Below are 20,307 nucleotides of genomic sequence, written 5' to 3' on the forward strand. Positions count from 1 at the left end.
GAGGCACAGGGTCAGACTGATTTGCATATGGCCATGACGAACTGGGGTGGTGGAGTGAGCTAAAGAATGATGATGGATTAAACCCAGATCAGTTGACTGGGGGTGAGTGTTTGATTTGCTCAATTGCTCAGTCCATCATCCCCTTTGGCATCGCTTTGTTCGCCCTAAGTTGGCATGGCATGCCCAGACGTGGGTCCCTTGCTCACTTTGCCACTGGATTCAAGATAGCCTGGATGATGAGGGTTATGAACCCGAAACTGGTCCCAGGATGCTTGTTTCCCGTCCAGGGAAGACATGACTTGGCAGTCCGGGCTGGACTGTTCCAATGAGGCACAGGGTCAGACTGATTTGCATATGACCATGTCTGAACTGGGGTGGTGAAGTGAGCTAAAGAATGATGATGGATTCATCCCAGAACAGTTGACTGGGGGTGAGTGTTTGATTTGTTCAAACGCTCCGTCCATCAACCCCTTTGGTATCGCTTTTTTCGCCCTAGGTTGGCAGGGTATGCCCAGACATGGGCCCCTTGCTCACTTTGCCACTGGGTTCAAGATGGCCTGGCTGATGAGGGTTATGAACCGGACACCGGTCCCAGGATGCTTGTTTCCGGTCAAGGGAAGACATGGCTTGGCAGTTCGGGCTGGACTGTTCCCATAAAGCACAGGGTCAGACTGATTTGCATAGGGCCATGTCTGAACTGGGGTGGTGGAGTGAGCTAAAGAATGATGATGGATTAAACCCAGATCAGTTGACTGGGGGTGAATGTTTCATTTGCTCAAACACTCCGTCCATCATCCCCTTTGGTATCGCTTGCTCGCCCTAAGTTAGCAGGGTATGCCCAGACGTGGGTCCCTTGCTCTCTTTGCCACTGGATTCAAGATAGCCTGGCTGATGGGGGTTATGAACCCGAAATTGGTCCCAGGATGCTTGTTTCTGGCCCAGGGAAGACATGACTTGGCAGTTCGGGCTGGACTGTTCCAATGAGGCACAGGGTCAGACTGATTTGCATATGACCATGTCTGAACTGGGGTGGTGGAGTGAGCTAAAGAATGATGATGGATTAAACCCAGAACAGTTGACTGGGGGTGAGTGTTTGATTTGCTCAATTGCTCCGTCCATCATCCCATTTGGTATCGCTTTGTTCGCCCTAGGTTGGCAGGGTATGCCTAGACATGGGCCCCTTGCTCACTTTGCCACTGGATTCAAGATAGCCTGGATGATGAGGGTTATGAACCCGAAACTGGTCCCAAGATGCTTGTTACTGGTCCAGGGAAGACATGACTTGGCAGTTCGGGCTGGACTGTTCCAATGAGGCACAGGGTCAGACTGATTTGTATATGACCATGTCTGAACTGGGGTGGTGGAGTGAGCTAAAGAATGATGATGGATTAAACCTTGATCAGTTGACTGGGGGTGAGTGTTTGATTTGCTCAAACGCTCCGTCCATCATCCCCTTTGGTATCGCTTTGTTCGCCCTAAGTTGGCGGGGTATGCCCAGACGTGGGTTCCTTGCTCTCTTTGCCACTGGATTCAAGATAGCCTGGCTGATGAGGATTATGAACCCAAAATTGGTCTCAGGATGCTTGTTTCCGGTCAAGGGAAGACATGTCTTGGCAGTTCAGGCTGGTCTGTTCCCATGAGGCACAGGGTCAGACTGATTTGCATATGGCCATGACGAACTGGGGTGGTGGAGTGAGCTAAAGAATGATGATGGATTAAACCCAGATCAGTTGACTGGGGGTGAGTGTTTGATTTGCTCAATTGCTCAGTCCATCATCCCCTTTGGCATCGCTTTGTTCGCCCTAAGTTGGCATGGCATGCCCAGATGTGGGTCCCTTGCTCACTTTGCCACTGGTTTCAAGATAGCCTGGATGATGAGGGTTATGAGCCAGACACCGGTCCCAGGATGCTTGTTTCCGGTCCAGGGAAGACATGGCTTGGCAGTTTGAGCTGGACTGTTCCCATGAGGCACAGGGTCAAACTCATTTACATATGGCCATGTCTGAACTGGGGTGGTGGAGTGAGCTAAAGAATGATGATGGATTAAACCCAGTTCAGTTGACTGGGGGTGAGTGTTTGATTAGCTCAAACGCTCCGTCCATCATCCCCTTTGGTATCGCTTTGTTTGCCCTAAGTTGGCAAGGTATGCCCAGACGTGAGTCCCTTGCTCACTTTGCCACTGGATTCAAGATAGCCTGGCTGATGAGGGTTATGAACCGGAAACCAGTCCCAGGATGCTTGTTTCCGGTCAAGGGAAGACATGGCTTGGCAGTTCGGGCTGGACTGTTCCCATGAGGCACAGGGTCAGACTGATTTGAATATGACCATGTCTGAACTGGGGTGGTGGAGTGAGCTAAAGAAAGATGATGGATTAAACCCAGATCAGTTGACTGGGGGTGAGTGTTTGATTTGCTCAAACACTCCGTCCATCGTCCCCTTTGGTATCGCTTTGCTCGCCCTAAGTTTGCAGGGTATGCCCAGACGTGGGTCCCTTGCTCTCTTTGCCACTGGACTCAAGATAGCCTGGCTGATGAGGGTTATGAACCCGAAATTGGTCCCAGGATGCTTGTTTCCGGTCAAGGGAAGACATGTCTTGGCAGTTCAGGCTGATCTGTTCCCATGAGGCACAGGGTCAGACTGATTTGCATATGGCCATGACGAACTGGGGTGGTAGAATGAGCTAAAGAATGATGATGGATTAATCCCAGATCAGTTGACTGGGGGTGAGTGTTTGATTTGCTCAATTGCTCAGTCCATCATCCCTTTTGGCATCGCTTTGTTCGCCCTAAGTTGGCACGGTATGCCCAGACGTGGGTCCCTTGCTCACTTTGCCACTGGGTTCAAGATGGCCTGGCTGATGAGGGTTATGAACCCGACACCGGTCCCAGGATGCTTGTTTCCGGTCCAGGGAAGACATGGCTTGGCAGTTCAGTCTGGTCTGTTACCATGAGGCACAGGGTCAGACTGATTTGCATAATGCCATGATGAACTGGGGTGGTAGAGTGAGCTAAAGAATGATGATGGATTAAACCCAGATCAGTTGACTGGGTGTGAATGTTTGATTTGCTCAAACGCTCCGGCCATCATCCCCTTTGGTATCACCTTCCCAATAACAAGCATTACAATTGCCCGAGTAAGGGTGAAAGCAGCTCCTAACTATAAGGAAGTTGTTCCATTCCAGAGGTTGGCAAATAACAGCAGTGTAAGAGCCCTTCAAGACTTATATGACATGTGCTTTAAAATATTCCTTAGGAATAGCAAGGGTGTATATGACAGGTGGATTGTTGCATACTATTGATTACCTGTGCAGAGTGGGTGTGTTTCTGGTGGTTAGTTTCTGTTTGGGATTGTGGGTAGAGGTACATGGGGTTGGGGGTTCTAGCGTCTCCATTGTGAAAGCTAGTGAGACAACATTATTGTCATAAATCAAGCGTTACAGTTATCAGACATCATTTGTTCACTCACTACAGGAAAGAAAAATGAGAAATGAAAAGCACTGAGTAACCTTTGAAACCGAACACAGCACAGCACTTCACCTACCTTGCCAATAAAAACTGCCTGGTCCACCAACTACCAGGTCCCCGTCCTAGAGTGAGACAGTAGAAAAACAACAAGTTTCAATATGTCGTTCTAATAGTAATCAGGATTAATCTCTTTTATGCTACATGCTTTTCTGAAGACTTCCGTATATCTCCCAAACACAGGAGTCAGTTATAAGAGTGCAGAAGTGTCACTAAATTTGACATGTAAACGACCTCAGTTCTAAATAAAAATGGGCAAAAAACACCTTCACCTAAGTATTTTGCAGTTGTGATTTCCATCCGTGTTCAAAAACATTATTGTGCATCTTATGTTTAGTGATATCTTGTGATTTACTAACAAAATAAGTAAATATTGTTATTCTGCTCTGGTGATTAAGACCTCACATATGCATTCCAGTAGTTGTGACACTTACCACAAAGGCGCACAGGTTTCACAGGGCCCTGGATATCTGGATAACGGCCAATGTCAGAAACATTTAGATGTCAGCTCAGACTTTTGGAAGAAGACATTGTCTGGCCCCACCAGATGCTCTTGAGAATTAATGTAATCAATGTGGGAGCCGACTGACCACTGGGCACCCTGCAGTTTGGGAGAAGGTGAGTTGACAGCTTGTCAACATTCTTTCAAAAAATGAAAGCCGCCCCTATCAGCTCTTTATTAGTAAACTACATCCAACATTTCACAACGTGGAGGAACAAACACTAGCCCACCGTTCCACAAGTGGCTGCTGCATAAGGCTGTGCATAATGTGTGGCGGTGTTTGGCGGTAGTCGGCACAGCACTCATCTCTGGAAACCTGGACTCAGTGGCGTAGCAAGGGTGGGGGTGCGGTCCGTCCTAGGCGGAACAAATTTTGGGGGAGGCTGCCTCCTCCCGCTCTTACCTGGGGTCTTACGGAGGCAATCTCCAGTCCACCCCGCTCTTCATTGCAGCCGCAAGTGGCCAAAGGGCTAGCTACACCACTGCCTGGACTTATTTTACATCATCAGATGTTGACTCAGAGCAAGTCAGAGAATGGCAGATAAGAGAAGGGTGGGGAGAAAAATACTGGAAAACAGAGGAGGATGATTGCAGAAAGAAGCATGAGGCAGAATCAAGTCTAGGCAGCCACGGTATTTGGCAACCCGAGCATTTGATAGCACCAGCACGGGTACCGGGTTTTAAGTATAATGTTGGCCCACTGCACTGGAAGCACTGGAATAACATTTGTCAAACAGCTCAACTGCGGACTCGCCCAATGAGACACATAATATGTGGAATTTTCTTTACTTAAAGATGGCCTCAGGTCGAAGTCGCTCTTATTATCACAAGTCCCACCACAGTGTTGAAGTTGAACAGTAGTCGTATCTGAGCACACCTTTAAACACAAAGACCAATAAATAGCGAGACGTGCTGAGAGACTTTTTTTTTTTAAGTAGGTGGAAAAAGGTTTGGCTCAGCAGTGAGTGTTACTATTTTTGAAGAAGTGGCAGAGTAAAAAGGGTGGTGTCTCAAGTCCAGAGACTGGAAACATTAGAATTACCTATGTTCATGAGCTTTACTGCGTCCAGGCCGTATATGGTCCTGAAAAGCAATTCCATGTACACAAAAATATGTTTTTTCGAAATGCCTTGTTAGTTGCAATCAGAATGATTAAATGAGCTCAGCGTCCTACATATCTGAATTACACTCCAGCAGCACAGTGTCTGCGAGCTGAACCGGAAGGGGATGTGGCATATAATGATTGATGAACTAGCTGAGTACAGCCAGTCATAACGCTGGTTATCAGTTCATTCACTCCCTGAGTGCATCATCCCACTCTTCCCACTTCCCGTCATTTGTCCCGTGCTGTCCGTATCCTGGAATGCATTTTCACTATATGTCAAGATTATTCGCTCTTACATTCAGCTTTGCAAACTTCCTTCCCTACAGTGGGCAAACTAATTAAAATCCACCACAGAATGATTACTCCAAATTATTATTGTTGTGTACTAAAGGCTTTAAGCTCCGTGTGCCCTTTTGTGTACATGTTTAACCACCCATTTTACGCTTTAATGTTATACCAGATGCTGCCATGTATTTATACATATGTTCAAAGTCTATCTTTAGTTTCATTTTGGTTTAAATAAAACCTTATTAAAAAAAACGAAAAAAAACACGAAACTATTTGACCCCACACTCACCCTTCTGAGACATAAAACAACGGTGTTATTCCATCTTGACATCTCACTTTTTGACCATCAATCACATTTATGAATATATTAGTATTAACCCGGCCAGATCCCCAAATACAGGATTAAATCTGTGTTAAACATAAAGATGTGGTTAGGTCACGATTTCAACAGACTAAGGTCTCGGCTCACTACATAATGTCTTGCTTGCGTGTTCAAATTGTTTACTGCCTTTACAAAGCGAATTACTACTACCACTTTATTCTTTCTCGAAACACAGACCCTGAATAACAAGGGAATTTGATCACTTAAGTTCCACTTAGATGCACATGTGATATGAATCGCTGAGTGGGGAGTGGGTGCTCCAGGACAAGGGTGGCACGGAAAGTTGGTGTACACCCAAAGATCCGTGAGTTTGTGGGTACTCACAAACTTTTACGGAACCCATTCCTACCCTAAACACGGGCATAGAATTATCTCCGGAAATTAGCGGGTGCTGCTGCTGCATCACAGAGGTACTATGAGATTCGTTTTGAAAATTCTCGAAAAAAGTTATTTTAGTCCAAACATAGGTGTAAATCTACTCAAGGAAAATAAGATGTTTTTGTCTGTTGGGGCAATTATTTTATAGCATCGTTCTTAGTACACACAGTCCCCTACAAAGAGGCCCTAACAACATCCTTCTCGCCTTTAAGAAACGTGGCAAAGTAAGAATGTGTGCTGAATTCACCAGATTACGGAAACTGTTTCCTGCTCCTATAGTGCAATGTTTCGCGTTGTGTATCCTTTATCAGAAAAGAAAGAACATGTTTCGAAATTTACGACCTCCAGTTTGACACCATAACGGACAGCGTCTTCTAATGTATATATTACTATGTCAGCCCTCTAAAATCAGCTTTAATGTTGGCAAAGGTGAAGGTCACATTCAGCAGTTCAATGGCTGACCGGTTGATGGGCTAGTATATATTCAGAGGGTGTTGCCTTCTTTGAAAATATGCCTTTATACCAGCATCTTGGGGCAATATTTACAGGAGGGAAGGCAGACTGTGAGCATGGAAGTTTAACCCTTTCGCTGCGGCGGCTATTCCGCCGCAGTGCTAAGGGGCGGGGGGGGCGCGCAGCGCTCCGGCGCTGGTGACCGAACCGCTCCGTCACGGCCCTCGGGTGAGCTGTGCTTGTGATGGAACGGTTCTGTCACGGCCCGCCCGCTCAATAGAACACGCCGCGCAGGTGCGAAATCAGCGCCGCGCAGGCGCGGCGAGCGGGCCGTGACGGAACCGTTCAGTCACCAGCACAGCCCACCCGAGGGGCGTGACGGAACGGTTCCGTCACCAGCGTGGGAGGGGTTAAAGAGGGAGAGTGTCAAGAAAGCAGTTATCAGGGTAAGTGTGGCCACAGGGTCACCAATCTTCGTGGGCAGAGTTCATCAAACACCCAGGGGTGCTCAACATTCAAGGTGAAGTTCTCAGGGTGTATAGGGTTAATGGTCACTAAAGGCATGGTGTACAGGTTTATTGGTCGCTAAAGGCTATGAGGTGCTATAAGGAATCATCCACCAAAGATCAGTGCACAGGGTGCATGGAAGCACCAACATCTCAGGACAAAATTATCAAGGTGCATGGAGACAGCAATGCTGCAGAGCAGGTCTCTAAGGGCCTCTGTGAGCACTAATCTTTCAGTGCACAGATTTTCAGGGTATCCAGGGGCACCAGGGTATCCAAGTGCTCCAGCCTCAATACACTTCAGGGTGTACATGGGCAGCAGTGTTTCTTGGAGTGATTTTAAAGGAACACATGCGCAACAGACTTACAGAGTACAAGATTTATAAAGTGGACATGTAATGCTGGAAAAACGGAGCAACTATATTAACTTTGTGTGTACTCATATTACTTTGTGAAATATAGTTTTTTGAGCAAGAGTGGGGCCCAAAAAAGCGAGACAAATCTTTCCATTGCCTCCTAGTAAAGGCGTTGTGTAGTAAAGAAACACTACTCGACGTGAATTCCAAGGTAAGTTTAATACAGTAATATAATACAGGTGCTCCCAGCTTGGCGGTAATCTTCCTAATCAACGTTCTATCATGCGCTCCCAGAAGCTGAGCGGACTGTACCAATGGGGAAGAAAGGGGAGGGGTGTAAGGCGGGGAAGAGATGGCTATTAAGGTTACAACACACCTTCCCCCCTAAAGGGAAAAGCGGGAAAGTGATGGATGGAAACGGCGGACCCCGCTAGGTGGCTGCAAGGAGACAACAGCCGGAGGGGTTAAGTGTCGAACAGTGCCCTTGGCAACTATAGGGGAAGGACCCAACTGAAGAAGAACCCTGGGGAGAGGCAGGACTGGGGAACTCTGTGGCCAGAGGATGAGGCGTTCCACTAGATCCCTCCCCGGGTGGTGGCCTTGGGGGATGAGAGCCCCCCGGGGCAGATAACAGGACTAAGGAAGAGGAGATAGACCTCCCACCCCTGGCACCGGAATGGAAATCCCCACAGAGGGATGGTAATGGAATACAATGGTGGGGAGGAACGTGACCCACCGTATGCCTCGATAAGGAGCTAACAGGGGGGCTAGGACGGAGGAGTCCTGTTGCACCAGGTCCTGCCCCGAAACTGGATGGAGTCACATAAAGGGTGTGAAGAGTGGAGTGGCAGAATCTTCCCAATGCTAGGACGCCACCTAGGCCACCCCACTATAACCTACAACAGTCTCAAAACGAACTTTTGTTTCTTACAACGAATCCCCCACTTCTCTTGATAGTCTTTCCATCTACCTCAAGAGGGATGTTGCTGGAGGTGTGGTTACAATTTACTATTATAAACAGTACCGGGGCCAGAGTCCAGGTCGTACACTCCATCTGGCACACTATGTCTCTCTTACCACATCATCCATGGTGGCCGGTCTAGGACGTCTTTTGTCCTTCATCACTTGGACCTTGCCCAACTCCCAGCCTTTATCGGCTTCCTTTTCAAACTTCTCCCGTTGATCCTCATTGGTCTCATCAGCACTGCGTCCGTCCCCTTGTTTCTTCTCGCGTCTACCATAGAGGAACTCAGTAGAGATTTCTGGGACCCCAAACTGGTACTCACTCCTATTGTCATAGAGTGATCCCTTCTGACCAGACTGGACCAAGTGTGGGAAACCTTTTATTACTTTCTGCACTCCCTTGCTTTCTCTCTCCAACTTCCCACTGTAGGCACTAGGTAATTGTTCATCTTTTCTCTCATTTCTTTTTTTCAGCCAACTTGCGTCTTCTTCTTTTCCTTGTACACATTTGGCCACAGACTCCTTCTTCATTTTTGTCTTGAATTCAAACGACAGGGTACTTAGACCCGTCTCTTTGCAATTGGAAATGATACTCTTACATTTTGTCCTTTTCCACTCTTTAGCTGTGGAATTGATGCTTTCTCCTTTTCTCCCGAATTCTCCTTCACCACCTATTTCACCTACAACGTTTTTCCTCTCGTGTTTCTTACGTCTTTCTCTCTCCTCCACAAAACCTTGGTAATGTACTCGTTTTTCTTTCAGTTTGCGCTTGGCTGTATCTTCCACACGTTCTCCAACACTGGCTGCGCCTTCTCCACCGCGTCTTTCTCTCAGATTGCACTTGACTGTGCTTTCCACACGTTCTTCAAAACTAGCTGCATCTTCGCACCCATCTACCACCCTTGAAGTCGGCTTGGAGGCTACTAAGGCGCTACCCTTGGTTACACTCATACTTTGTTTCCATGCCTTTTCCTTCATTTGTTCTCTTCTACTCCCATTGAGGGTTATTTTCAATTTCTTTTGATCCTTCCACCCTAGCATGGTGGGTCCTCTTTCTGTAACATATATATTACTTCTTGTATACTCTCCCTCGTACATTAATTCCATGACTAGGTATCCTTCTACGTCGATGTCCTCCCTTGTATATGTCTCCAGGGATATGTTAGCCTCTTTCAGTACGTTTCCATATTTCTTAGTTAATAATTTCTTCCAGTCACTCTTGCTTACCCCACTATGAGGCGATCCTGAATCTAATAACATATCAGTCATCACTCCTCCAATGCAGATAGTGCACCTCTGGTTTACTTTGCTTTGCTTTCGCCCCTTGTTGCTGCTCATTTCATCCTTGTGAACTTCTTCCTTATGTACTTTCCCCAATGGGGCCTGTGCGAAATATTCATCCAACACTCCCAAACTGTCCTCATAAAAATTGCGGACTGTCCCTTCCATGAAAGTTTTTTCCATTTCGTGGTACATTTTTCTCTCTCGAGCCCCTAAACTGTAATGCACCACTTCAGCCTTTTCCTTAGGTACGAAGGTTACTGCCTCTTCCTCAATATCTTTAATGTATTCCTCAGAATATTCTTTCCATTCCCTCCATTCTGCAACGGTTTCATCATCCTTCTCCATAAACGGCACTGGTGGCTGAAAATTGTACTTCTGGCCCCACTCCATGTATAATGCGACTGTCTTTAACAACCACGTGAAAATGTTTAGTCCTTCTACTAAGAAAAATGGCTATAAGATGCTCTGGGGGGACCACTTGCTTTCCCAGGTCAGTCACAAGGGAGGTGACAGAGACCCTATAGGATTTTACTTTTAAAAACCACTCTCCAAATCCGCTTTCTGTTTCTTTGCTTGACTTTCAGCAATCCCTAAAACCGCTTTGCTAACACCGAAAGTGGGTTTGGGACCCTTAAAATCTTGATCCTCTTTTACGGAGAGCTACTTGTTCCTCTCACCTTGAATTGCTTCACCTCTGTGCATATTTTGCCGCAAGGGTTCCTTGCACAATCGGACCCTCACAGTTTCCCAAACTGCCACACTTCTCTTCCACCTTAAGGTTTTCTGTTCAAAACTACGTGGGTAGCCACACCCCTTCTATTACTCTTGAATCTCCTCAAGCCTTTCTATGCGCTATTAGGGTTCTTAAATTTTATTCACGTTGCTTCAACACGTTGATGAGGTTACATTTACTTCCTGGAGCCCTGAGGTTTTGTCACGCTCCAGAATACTCCACTCACCAGTTAGAGATACTGCCTTGGTTTTGAACTCTACAATACTGCTGTAGTTATTTAACTTCACCTTTCCCTGATGTTTAAATGGTTCTCTCCAATACTTCAGAATCTCCTCACTCACTGCTTCTACATGCCGATGGCATAGGTTCCATACGCAGAACCCTGTAGATTTACCACACTCCCTCTGTTTTCAGAACTCACTTCACTCCAACTTCTGCGCGCTGCCACAGGTCCTTACACAAGAGGTTACCGAGGAGGGGGGGAGAAAATGGAAACTCCCCACTCAGATCATCTTCAGGGGGTTAAGTCGCTCTCAATGCTGCCACAGCTAATCTTCACCGTTTCTTAATACAGCTCACCTGCTGCCTCAGTTTAATTTCAAACCCGGAAACAAAGGTTTGCTACACTCTTTGTTCCTCATATGTCACCTCACACAGCTGCTGCACGCTGTTTCAAAGCGCTACCTCAGTTTCTTTTCGCGCGTTGCAACAGGGATTGACTGCCTTCCCTGATCTTCACCGTCACTTCATACAGCTCACGTTGCTGCCTCAGTTTAATTTCAAACCCGGAAACAAAGGTTCGCTACCACTTTGTTCCTCATATATCACCTCACACAGCTGCTGCACGCTGTTTCAAAGCGCTACCTCAGTTCCTTTTCGCGCGTTACAACAGGGGTTGACTGCCTTCCCTGATCTTCACAGTCACTTCATACAGCTCTCGTTGCTGCCTCAGTTTAACTTCAATCTCGGAGACAAAGGTTCGCTACACTCTTTGTTCCTCATGTATCATCTCACACGGCTGCTGCACGCTGTTTCAAAGCGCTACCTCAGTTCCTTGTCATGTGGCTTCGACACCACAGGTTACGCTCCACGTGTCTTTCAATATTTCAGAAGCTCAACACAACATGCAGTCCCGACTGGGTCCCACCCAGTTAATATCCTTCACCCAAGGATTCTCCGAGGCTTTCTGTTACACATCTCCTTTAATTCTGGGAGTCAGGGGCTAGCGTCTTCACACGCTGCCATTCACTCATTCCTCGAGTAAGTTTCTCTCACCTCAAATCAGTTTCTTTTGCGCTGCTTCAATTGCGACTTTACAAAACGCTCAGCTCCTTTCACTTGTCGCTCACTTCAGAACAGTACCTTTTGTTTGATTTTAAATGCGCCTATATTCCCCGCACCACACACTTCTCCTCACGCAGCATCCAGGTCTAACAACATAGACCTGCGCAGTTATGCGGCACATGAAGAACAATGCCTTACTTCAATTTCATACGCTGCTCCACACCACTGGTTCCGGTATCTCTGTGCGCAGAGCGCCGCACGTCACCTTCTCAGAGGAGTTTCTACCGCTTGTGAGATTTCGACAGGAGAGAGTAGATTCTTCTCACTGACACCATCCTTGCCCTCGCGCTTCGCCTATGCCCACTTGTGCCCGATGTGACACTCGATTTGTACGCTGTCAAGTTGGAAAAGATAGTGCTTCCGAGTCCTGCTTTTCACTGCCAATGGCTGAACCGGAACTTCCCGTCAACGACTCGACAGATCCTCAGGGTAAGACTCTCTGTCCTGTCACACACTTGGATTCCCTTCTTACGTCGACAGTATGACAGCCATCCGCTACACAGAGGGGACTAGTCACCGTGCAAAGAGACGCCCTTTCAATTCCGGAAACGTAACGCTTTCGCTACAAGTCGTCCGCTCCTTTCATCATATTCAGCTACGTGCCAGTCTCCCTTGCATTCCCAGCAAACCGCTTTTGCCGACTCTTCAATCCCCTCCGGGTAGATCTTCCCTATCACGATTTTCCTCCGCCCAAGCATAAATCTGTCCAGGGGAGAGGCACCAACTGACCCTGGCTCAGCTCCCCGTCCTCGTCGCCAAAGAATGTAGTAAAGAAACACTACTCGACGTGAATTCCAAGGTAAGTTTAATACAGTAATATAATACAGGTGCTCCCAGCTTGGCGGTAATCTTCCTAATCAACGTTCTATCATGCGCTCCCAGAAGCTGAGCGGACTGTACCAATGGGGAAGAAAGGGGAGGGGTGTAAGGCGGGGAAGAGATGGCTATTAAGGTTACAACACGTTGATATGCTATTTTGCTACAGCACTTCATACACTACGGAACAGACCAAGTACCTCTGAATCACGCTTGTATTGTGGTTTCCAAAACCCACCACTTTGACAGAAAATGTGTGGGAATCTGAGTCTGAGATACACTTTCAAAACGCTACTTCCGAATATATCCGTAAACATAACAAAATGCATTCAAAGTTGGCCAATGGGGATGTATTTGAGATGTCAACTTTGAACGCATTTTGTTATGTTTTACAACCTCGCATTGGCAGCAGCTATTTAAGACAAAATAAAGCATTAAAAAAGCCAGTGGTTTCACGGCCAAGATCTATTAGATTTGTCAATGCTTGTTTGATCCCTATTTCCTCTCTGTTTCTATTTTTCTATCTTTTCTTTTGCCTTGTCTTTTTTTCTCTCCCACTGAGTTAAAGTTTGATCATAAAAAATAAGTCTCGCCCCAAAAGTGAGTGGAAACGCACACCACAGGCAACCGCACGCACAACGTAAGAACAGGTAGCCTCACTAAATTAGGCTTGCCTCTCATCTAAAGTGAGCATTATCACGACTAGTGCATTTTCTTAATGGCATAGGCAAGGCTTGTACTGTGTTTCTTCACATTTTATCAGAATTTTTGTTCTTTACATATTTCTGGGTGAATTTATTTATATCTTCAACTCTCTTTTATTTTAAATTGGTTTTATATATAAAGTAGGGTTTCTTTGTTCCTTCCTTTTTTACAAACCAGGCACAGTCGCCTGACAATAAAAACTGCCAGTTCCCCCCCCAGTCCACCACTGTCCTATCAGTATGTGCATTCAAAGTGTCCGCTGTTCCCTGTATCACCAGGTCCACTCATGTAATTGACTTTCTCCACCCCCCCCCCACATAAGGCTGCAAATGGGTGCTACTATGTGTCCTCCTGTTGAGTCGTCAGATGTGCTGATCTTTCATCTGTTCTGTGCCAGTTTTCCTGTGAGATGAGAGTGGTTGACATGTAGTTCTGGAGCTAAGGAAGTGCATCCCTCTCCATCTTTGGCCTGGTGTCAGACCAACTTGGAAGGTGCATATTAAAATATATTAAATGTGGCTGCTTTCTGCCATTTTAATAAGTGAGCTGATTAACTAATTTTTGTAAAACAAATTTTGTATAAATACATCTAAAAGAGTAAAACCTGAAGATTAGAAGGGAATACTGTAATAGTATGCCTTGTTATGAGTGACCTCTTAATTTTGATGTGGCTGTGAATAGTATTTACTAGTCCCTCAGAGTTGTGAGCCACACAGTAGCTCACAGATCTTCTGTCTTTCACCTGGAGTCTCTCTTGCTGAAGGCTTTATAAATGTCTAGCCTCCGGGTGAAATGTACATCGAGGAGAAATGTGAAATAACAGATGGAACTGGATACAGAAAATCTGCTTCCCCTGGTAATTCCTCATTTTGGAGGGGACACTAGAGTCCACATCATAATACCAGGTGACTTCGCCCTTCGCCCTTAGAGATAGAGATGATCCTGATCGCCATAACAATGGGGCGGAGTTACCAGTTCAAAATCTCATCACTCAGGATGAGGCCTTTAGTCAAGTCAACAGGAGAATATTCAAAATGTTCTTAATGACGACACATACTGCTTTTCTATTTATCTTGAAAGATATACACTACTAAAATAACACTGTTTTTGCACATTTCATCGGTCTTGGATATGGTGCTTCTTTTCTATATGCATTTAACATTCAATCTGGAGTATTTCAAACATTCTTGGTGAGGTTATCCCATTTGAATCAATGTCACTCTGGTCAATACAATTCTAAAATTTGCACCCTCCCTGATGCAGGTTGTAGGTTGAGACCAGCTATGCTTCAAGGAAATAGAGGGGTCAGTAACAAAGCAGATGCCTGTCCAAGTGGCCAAGTTCTCCTTGATGCACAAGTGAACAAAAGCGGTTAAAATAATCCAACCACAGGACAGATGTTTGTTAGCAACTAGTTGAATGAAGATAGACTCGTATTCAGGGCTGGTTTACAGTTCCACGGATTATAAAACACAGATTCTGCCAGTGGTACACAAGCTCATTTTGACCTCTCATGTCTCAAATAAAATTCCTTATACATAGAGTACCTTTGTACACCCTAAGCTTCCTTCTTTCCAGAAGATTGGACAATTGTGTTGGAACACTTGCATTGGGTCCAAAGTGTACTGTTACTGCTCTGTAACTGTCTAATCTGCATTTATACTGTAATGTTTGTTGGGAAAATCCAATAAACAGAACTTGGGTAACGCACAGAGTTCCAGGGAATGATACGCTACCCCAACACTGCACGTTACGCCCAATTAAATTCGGACAATCCCTAAATTGATTGAATAAATCTTTACAGTAACATCTCTAAAATGTTCATTAAAATGTCCTGTGTCTGAATGTGCTCATAAAACATTGATGAACACAATAAAAAAAGTATCTCAGCAATTATCTGATGCAGCCAATAACGTTTAACCCTCCTGGAGCACACAAAAAACACTATCAAATTGTTTATATTTAATGAAAACAAACTGTCTAATCCCAGCATCGTTTAGATTCCTCCTGTCACAAAAACTGCATTTCTTCTCATCCCTGGTTGCCTAGGTATATTTGTGTCACTAAGGGCTTTCTCAAAGAAATGTGGCTAATTAAGTTCACCTTTTAGAAGATGTCATGTGATTTTACATCTTAAAGTAAAACTTTCTATCTTTGCCTCCCAATATGAATCATGGTTTGAAAACTATTCAATCACCTGTTCCCTTGTGTGCCTGATATAGGAGTGGATATCACCAATTTCTTTTATATTAGGGGCCCCTGGTGTACTGTCACTGTCTGTTTCAGGCGCAGCCACAATTTGTTTCACTCAGCACAGACAGGGACTATGAGCCAATTGACACATTATATGTGCTGTCTCCAGTACAGGAGCAAACTCCAGCAGGCACCAGGGACAGAAAAGCAATTAAAGCAGAAACAGTTGTTCAAAACCACTGGTCCGCCTTTAATGCCTAATGAAGAGGGAAGGTGATCCCCCTTCAAGTTGGTACAGTATGTGACTGGACTCATCTACAAAGGGATGACTTAGGGGTCCCTAGAACCCCTGTGCCCACACCTAAGGGTTATCCTCAGTAGGCACCCTGTGCTCCTCTTCATATCAGTTTGCCTCACATGAGCCTGCTTGACCCTGCGCCCAACTTTAATAGTGCATGGGCAAGGGTAGTTCCACATTTTCACAGGACCATACACTTATGCAAACGTAAAAATAACCCCTGGGGTTTGCAATAGTGCAAGATATGCTCCCGCCCCATCCACAGTACATAAGGAGATGCATAAGCATTTGTAGCCACTTCCTTAGTACCATGGTGCCCAGAGGGTGCAAAAACAGGTTCAAATGCCTGTTGCACCCCAGAACATTTTCTGTTTGTGACTGCAAAGTGATCTGGTGTTACAGGCAACATTATATTTGCTTTAGGAGCCAGACTCATTTTGAGGGCCTCAATTGTAAACTTTTTATAATTAATTCTTCAAAGTTGTGGATCTCCTATGCTTCAAATTGACACATTTTTAATCAAGTACTTTGAACTAGCAGGCTGTGCAGGAAACAAGGGGAAATCTCGCCGAATCCAGCAGCTATTGCCGAGCTGGATCCAGGATGGCCCCAGTGGAATACACTGAGTTCGTCAAGGTGTAACATTCAGCTGGCCCACCATGTTGCCTGCCTTCCATGCAAGCAGCACCACATGTCTGCTTTCCATGCAAGAGGCACCAACAGGCTGTCTGCCTGCTTTCCGTGCAAGCAGAAACTGCACGTTGTCTGCTATCCATTAGAAGCAGCAACCGTCAGGCAGTGAGGGGGTTTCTTATTTTAATTTCAAGCTGGATGCAAACATCTAATTTAAAGGACAATCAGCCCTCCTTTTGTTTGAGTATCCTCCTAGCTATAAGCTATTTGGAGCCTAACAAGTAAGTGCCAATGCAATGGAAGAAAACAAAGCAAACAGCTTGTTATCACTTCATAAGTGCCTAAGAGGAGCTATGATTTGGAGGCAGATTTTTGCCTTTATTAAACGCCTGTATCTAAGAGAAATGCATGCACTGTAAACTGTCAGCTGTATCTGCATAGATAAGTAATGACACAAATATCGAATTAAATAGTACTTGTGGCCTGGTATATCAAACACAAATTGTCGCTTTGATTCTTAAGATTTGCACCACTCTGTGATCACTTATGCAATTGCTTTAAAGAATGTCCCTGTGTTTTTATCAATGCTTTATGTATGTATATAATGAAATAGCTGGATTTTATATATTTTATTGACGTTTATGTTGTATGTTGTATTTGTTATGCTTGATGTTATGTGTTGATGATAGATCAAATTTGCGATCTGTCAATAAACTTTGAAAGATTAAAATAGTACTTGCTAATGATTTTTTATTTCATTCTTTAACACCCCTACTCATCCTAATGTAGGGAGTTGGAAACCTTTAAAACACATATTAAATAGATACAATAAATCATAGAAGAGTGTAAATCAACTTACAGGAAATGTTACATAAGACAATGGCGGTTATAAGGTGCAAGAGTCACATAGCATGCATTTTACTAGGCATTATATGTTAAGAGTACATGGTGAGAAGAAACTCAGTCTAAGGATTTAATATATAACAGTGATTGGGATTGTCTGTACTCATAAGACTCTATTACTATCCAAATTAAGCCTTTTTTTTTAGCAAACTCAGTATAACAACAGATTGAGAAAAGTATATTAATGTTCTAAACCCGTATCTTGAAGCTTTTATGCAGCTCCCTGATGCCTGCTCATAGCGCATTGTGCTAAAATGGATTGCAAGTTATGTACTGTAAATAAGCAAACTGATTATCATGTCAAAAGCTGTAACCCACTTACCTATCTACATAACATACAAATCTTTGATCTGCATGTTACACGATGGGTTTTGCAGAAGGCACATTAACCTTCTAAGTTACTTTATGAGGCAAAATTGTGCCTATACAAAGCACAGATTTTTCCAGAACGTGTAATAACTACCAAAGTTATCTTACAATTAATAATTATCCCTGAAGATTGCTTGGCATGTAAAGATCTCTACAGAAGTTGCTGTACCCTGTAAGATATTTAAATGCTGCCTCTTTGTGGCCAATTAAGAAAGCCAGAACAGATTTACTTATACATTTGTCCTTGCTGCTATTATCTTTGCAGCAGTGTTTAAATAAATGTGAATTGATTGTCAGACTCCGCTTTTCATGACTCTGCTCCTCGTGACTCACCTTGACCTCCAATTGATGGGTTTCTGAAGTACATTTTTCCTTTTCTTGCACAGACAACAAATGCTGACTTGTGATCATGAAAAGTGAAAACATTGGTCCTCTTTGATTTTGAAGAGTGGAGAGGTGTGGCTCACTGGTTAGAGGCGGCAGACCCGAGAGCAGAGAACGGGCTGGGACCAGGGTTCGATTCCCGTCGTGGCAGGGTCTCGGACCTAAATGATCAGCGGACTCGATAATTCTCGCCTTGGTGCCTACTCAATCCAGGGACCACACCCGGTAACTCTGGGCATTAAGCTTGCCTCATCTCCACAACGGCCCCCCACAAATGCCAGGGATGCCTGGTTTCACCTTGGAGACTCCCAGGAGGAACTATCTCACAGGGAAAGCCAGGACGGGTTCCCCAGCGGTCTATAGCGCTACGAGGCCTGCGGTGCGGGTAGCAGTGCGCTTTACAAGACACACTTTCATTCAAGAAATATTGTAAAGGGGAAGGCAAATCTACGTGCATGCTATAGTATCTTGGTGCGACACCATGAGACAAAGCATAGAAACCAGACATTCTTTTATTAACCGAACCTGGCTCTCACATGAGTCTGCCCCTGATATCTTGGCCACCCTCCCCGATAACTACTATATCCTTCAGGTGAATTGACCAGCTGGGAAAATTGGTGGAGGGGTAGCTGCCATAATACATCAGGAATTGAAATTCACCACACTCACTATGCTAGACATTACCTAAGTGTACAATCTAGTTATTAAATTGGACTCAGCTCTGGTACCCCTAATTTGTGTAATGCTTTATAGGCTCCCTCAGAATATGCCCCTTCCCCCCAAATGTTAGGTGAGCAGGTGGCCCATCTAATAATCAACCATGCTAAAATGTTGCTGATCGGCGATTTTAACTATTGGGCCAATGATGTGACAGGTGGACCACACTCTGCAGAATTGACCGATCTACTTAGTGGGTTGAACTTTACTCAACACGTAAAATCCCCCCACACACATCAAAGGACACACACTTGAACAAATTTGGACATCTACTCTTACAGTGTCCACACTGACAGTGTCCCCTTGCACATGGTCTGATCACTTTCTAATAAAGTTTGTGATCAAGAATACAACTACAGACAAACCCCCAGTTAAATGAGGGCTCATGGCAAGGAATTGGAACAGCATTGACATTAATGCTTATTGTAGCTCACTGGCGAACCCAGTTCCCATCAATCAGCTATTAGTTAACCTAAGCGAGGAAAACTTCACAGCTTGGTTAACAGCAGCCAGTAACGAACATGCCCCCCTCAGGACGATAAAAACAGCCAGTTGTCAAAAGGACGAGGAATGGTTCTCCGAAGATTTAAAGACTCAAAAACTAGCCCTGTGCCAAACTGAAAGGAAATGCAGACAGAATTACTCCCCTGCTAAAAAAGAGATTTACTTAGCTCAACTTAAGGAATACAAAAAATCCATTAAATCTACTAAGGCCACTTATTTCTCTTCAAAGATCCAGAGCTCCACCAATAAATCGAAAGTCATATTCATAATTGTGAATGAGCTGTCCAATCCTGATAGAGTCACAATAAAACCAATCCCTTCCCAGGTGCTCTGCAACTCCTTGAACTCCTTTTTGGCCGACAAAGTCACTTCGATTATAGCCAGCATTACTGCCAGACATGCCTATGAGGCATTACCAACGGCACTGAGAAACCCCTGCTCCCTTCTTCAATTCCTGGCAATCAGTAGAGAAGCTCTTCTGGAACTTATGACCAATGTCAAATCTGGATCCCCTACTGATAGCTGTCCACCTTGTATTTTAAAAGAAGTGTTTACTGTACATCCTGAGCCTGCCCTCTCTATTCTGATCGAGTCATTAACACAGGTCTGTGTCCTTAGAGCCTTCAAAAAAGCCATCATAGTTCCCCTTTGAAAAGAAATGGGTGAAAATCCCCTGATCCCAATTAACTACTACCCCATATACTTGCTTCCCTTCCTGGCCAAGGTATTGGAATCCCATGTGGCAAACTGCCTCTGCTCATTCATTGAACAGCCTCATTACCTTGATCCCCACCAAGCAGGGTTCCGACCCTCTCATTCAACTGAGGCAGTAATACTGACTGTGTTGGACAAACTACGGGAGGATGCCGATAAGGGCACCCATCAGGCTATGGTGCTATTGGACCTATCTGCTGCATTTGACATGGTCAACCACAGCATTTCAGTGGACCGTGTCAGGGACGCAGGAATC

The 20,307-nt window shown here is 45.0% G+C and overlaps 1 protein-coding gene across 1 annotated transcript in view; it reads right to left on the reverse strand.

Annotated features, from left to right (window-relative positions):
* Nucleotides 1-20,307, reverse strand: part of ITGA8 (integrin subunit alpha 8) — a 713,969-nt gene that overhangs the window by 467,862 nt on the left and 225,800 nt on the right. The window contains exon 6 of the mRNA XM_078663606.1: nucleotides 3,541-3,586. Coding sequence (XP_078519732.1) covers nucleotides 3,541-3,586 — 46 coding nt within the window. The remainder of the gene's footprint in view (nucleotides 1-3,540; nucleotides 3,587-20,307) is intronic.

This window comes from Lissotriton helveticus, chromosome 10 (genome assembly GCF_964261635.1).
Source record: "Lissotriton helveticus chromosome 10, aLisHel1.1, whole genome shotgun sequence".
Taxonomy (NCBI): domain Eukaryota; kingdom Metazoa; phylum Chordata; class Amphibia; order Caudata; family Salamandridae; genus Lissotriton; species Lissotriton helveticus.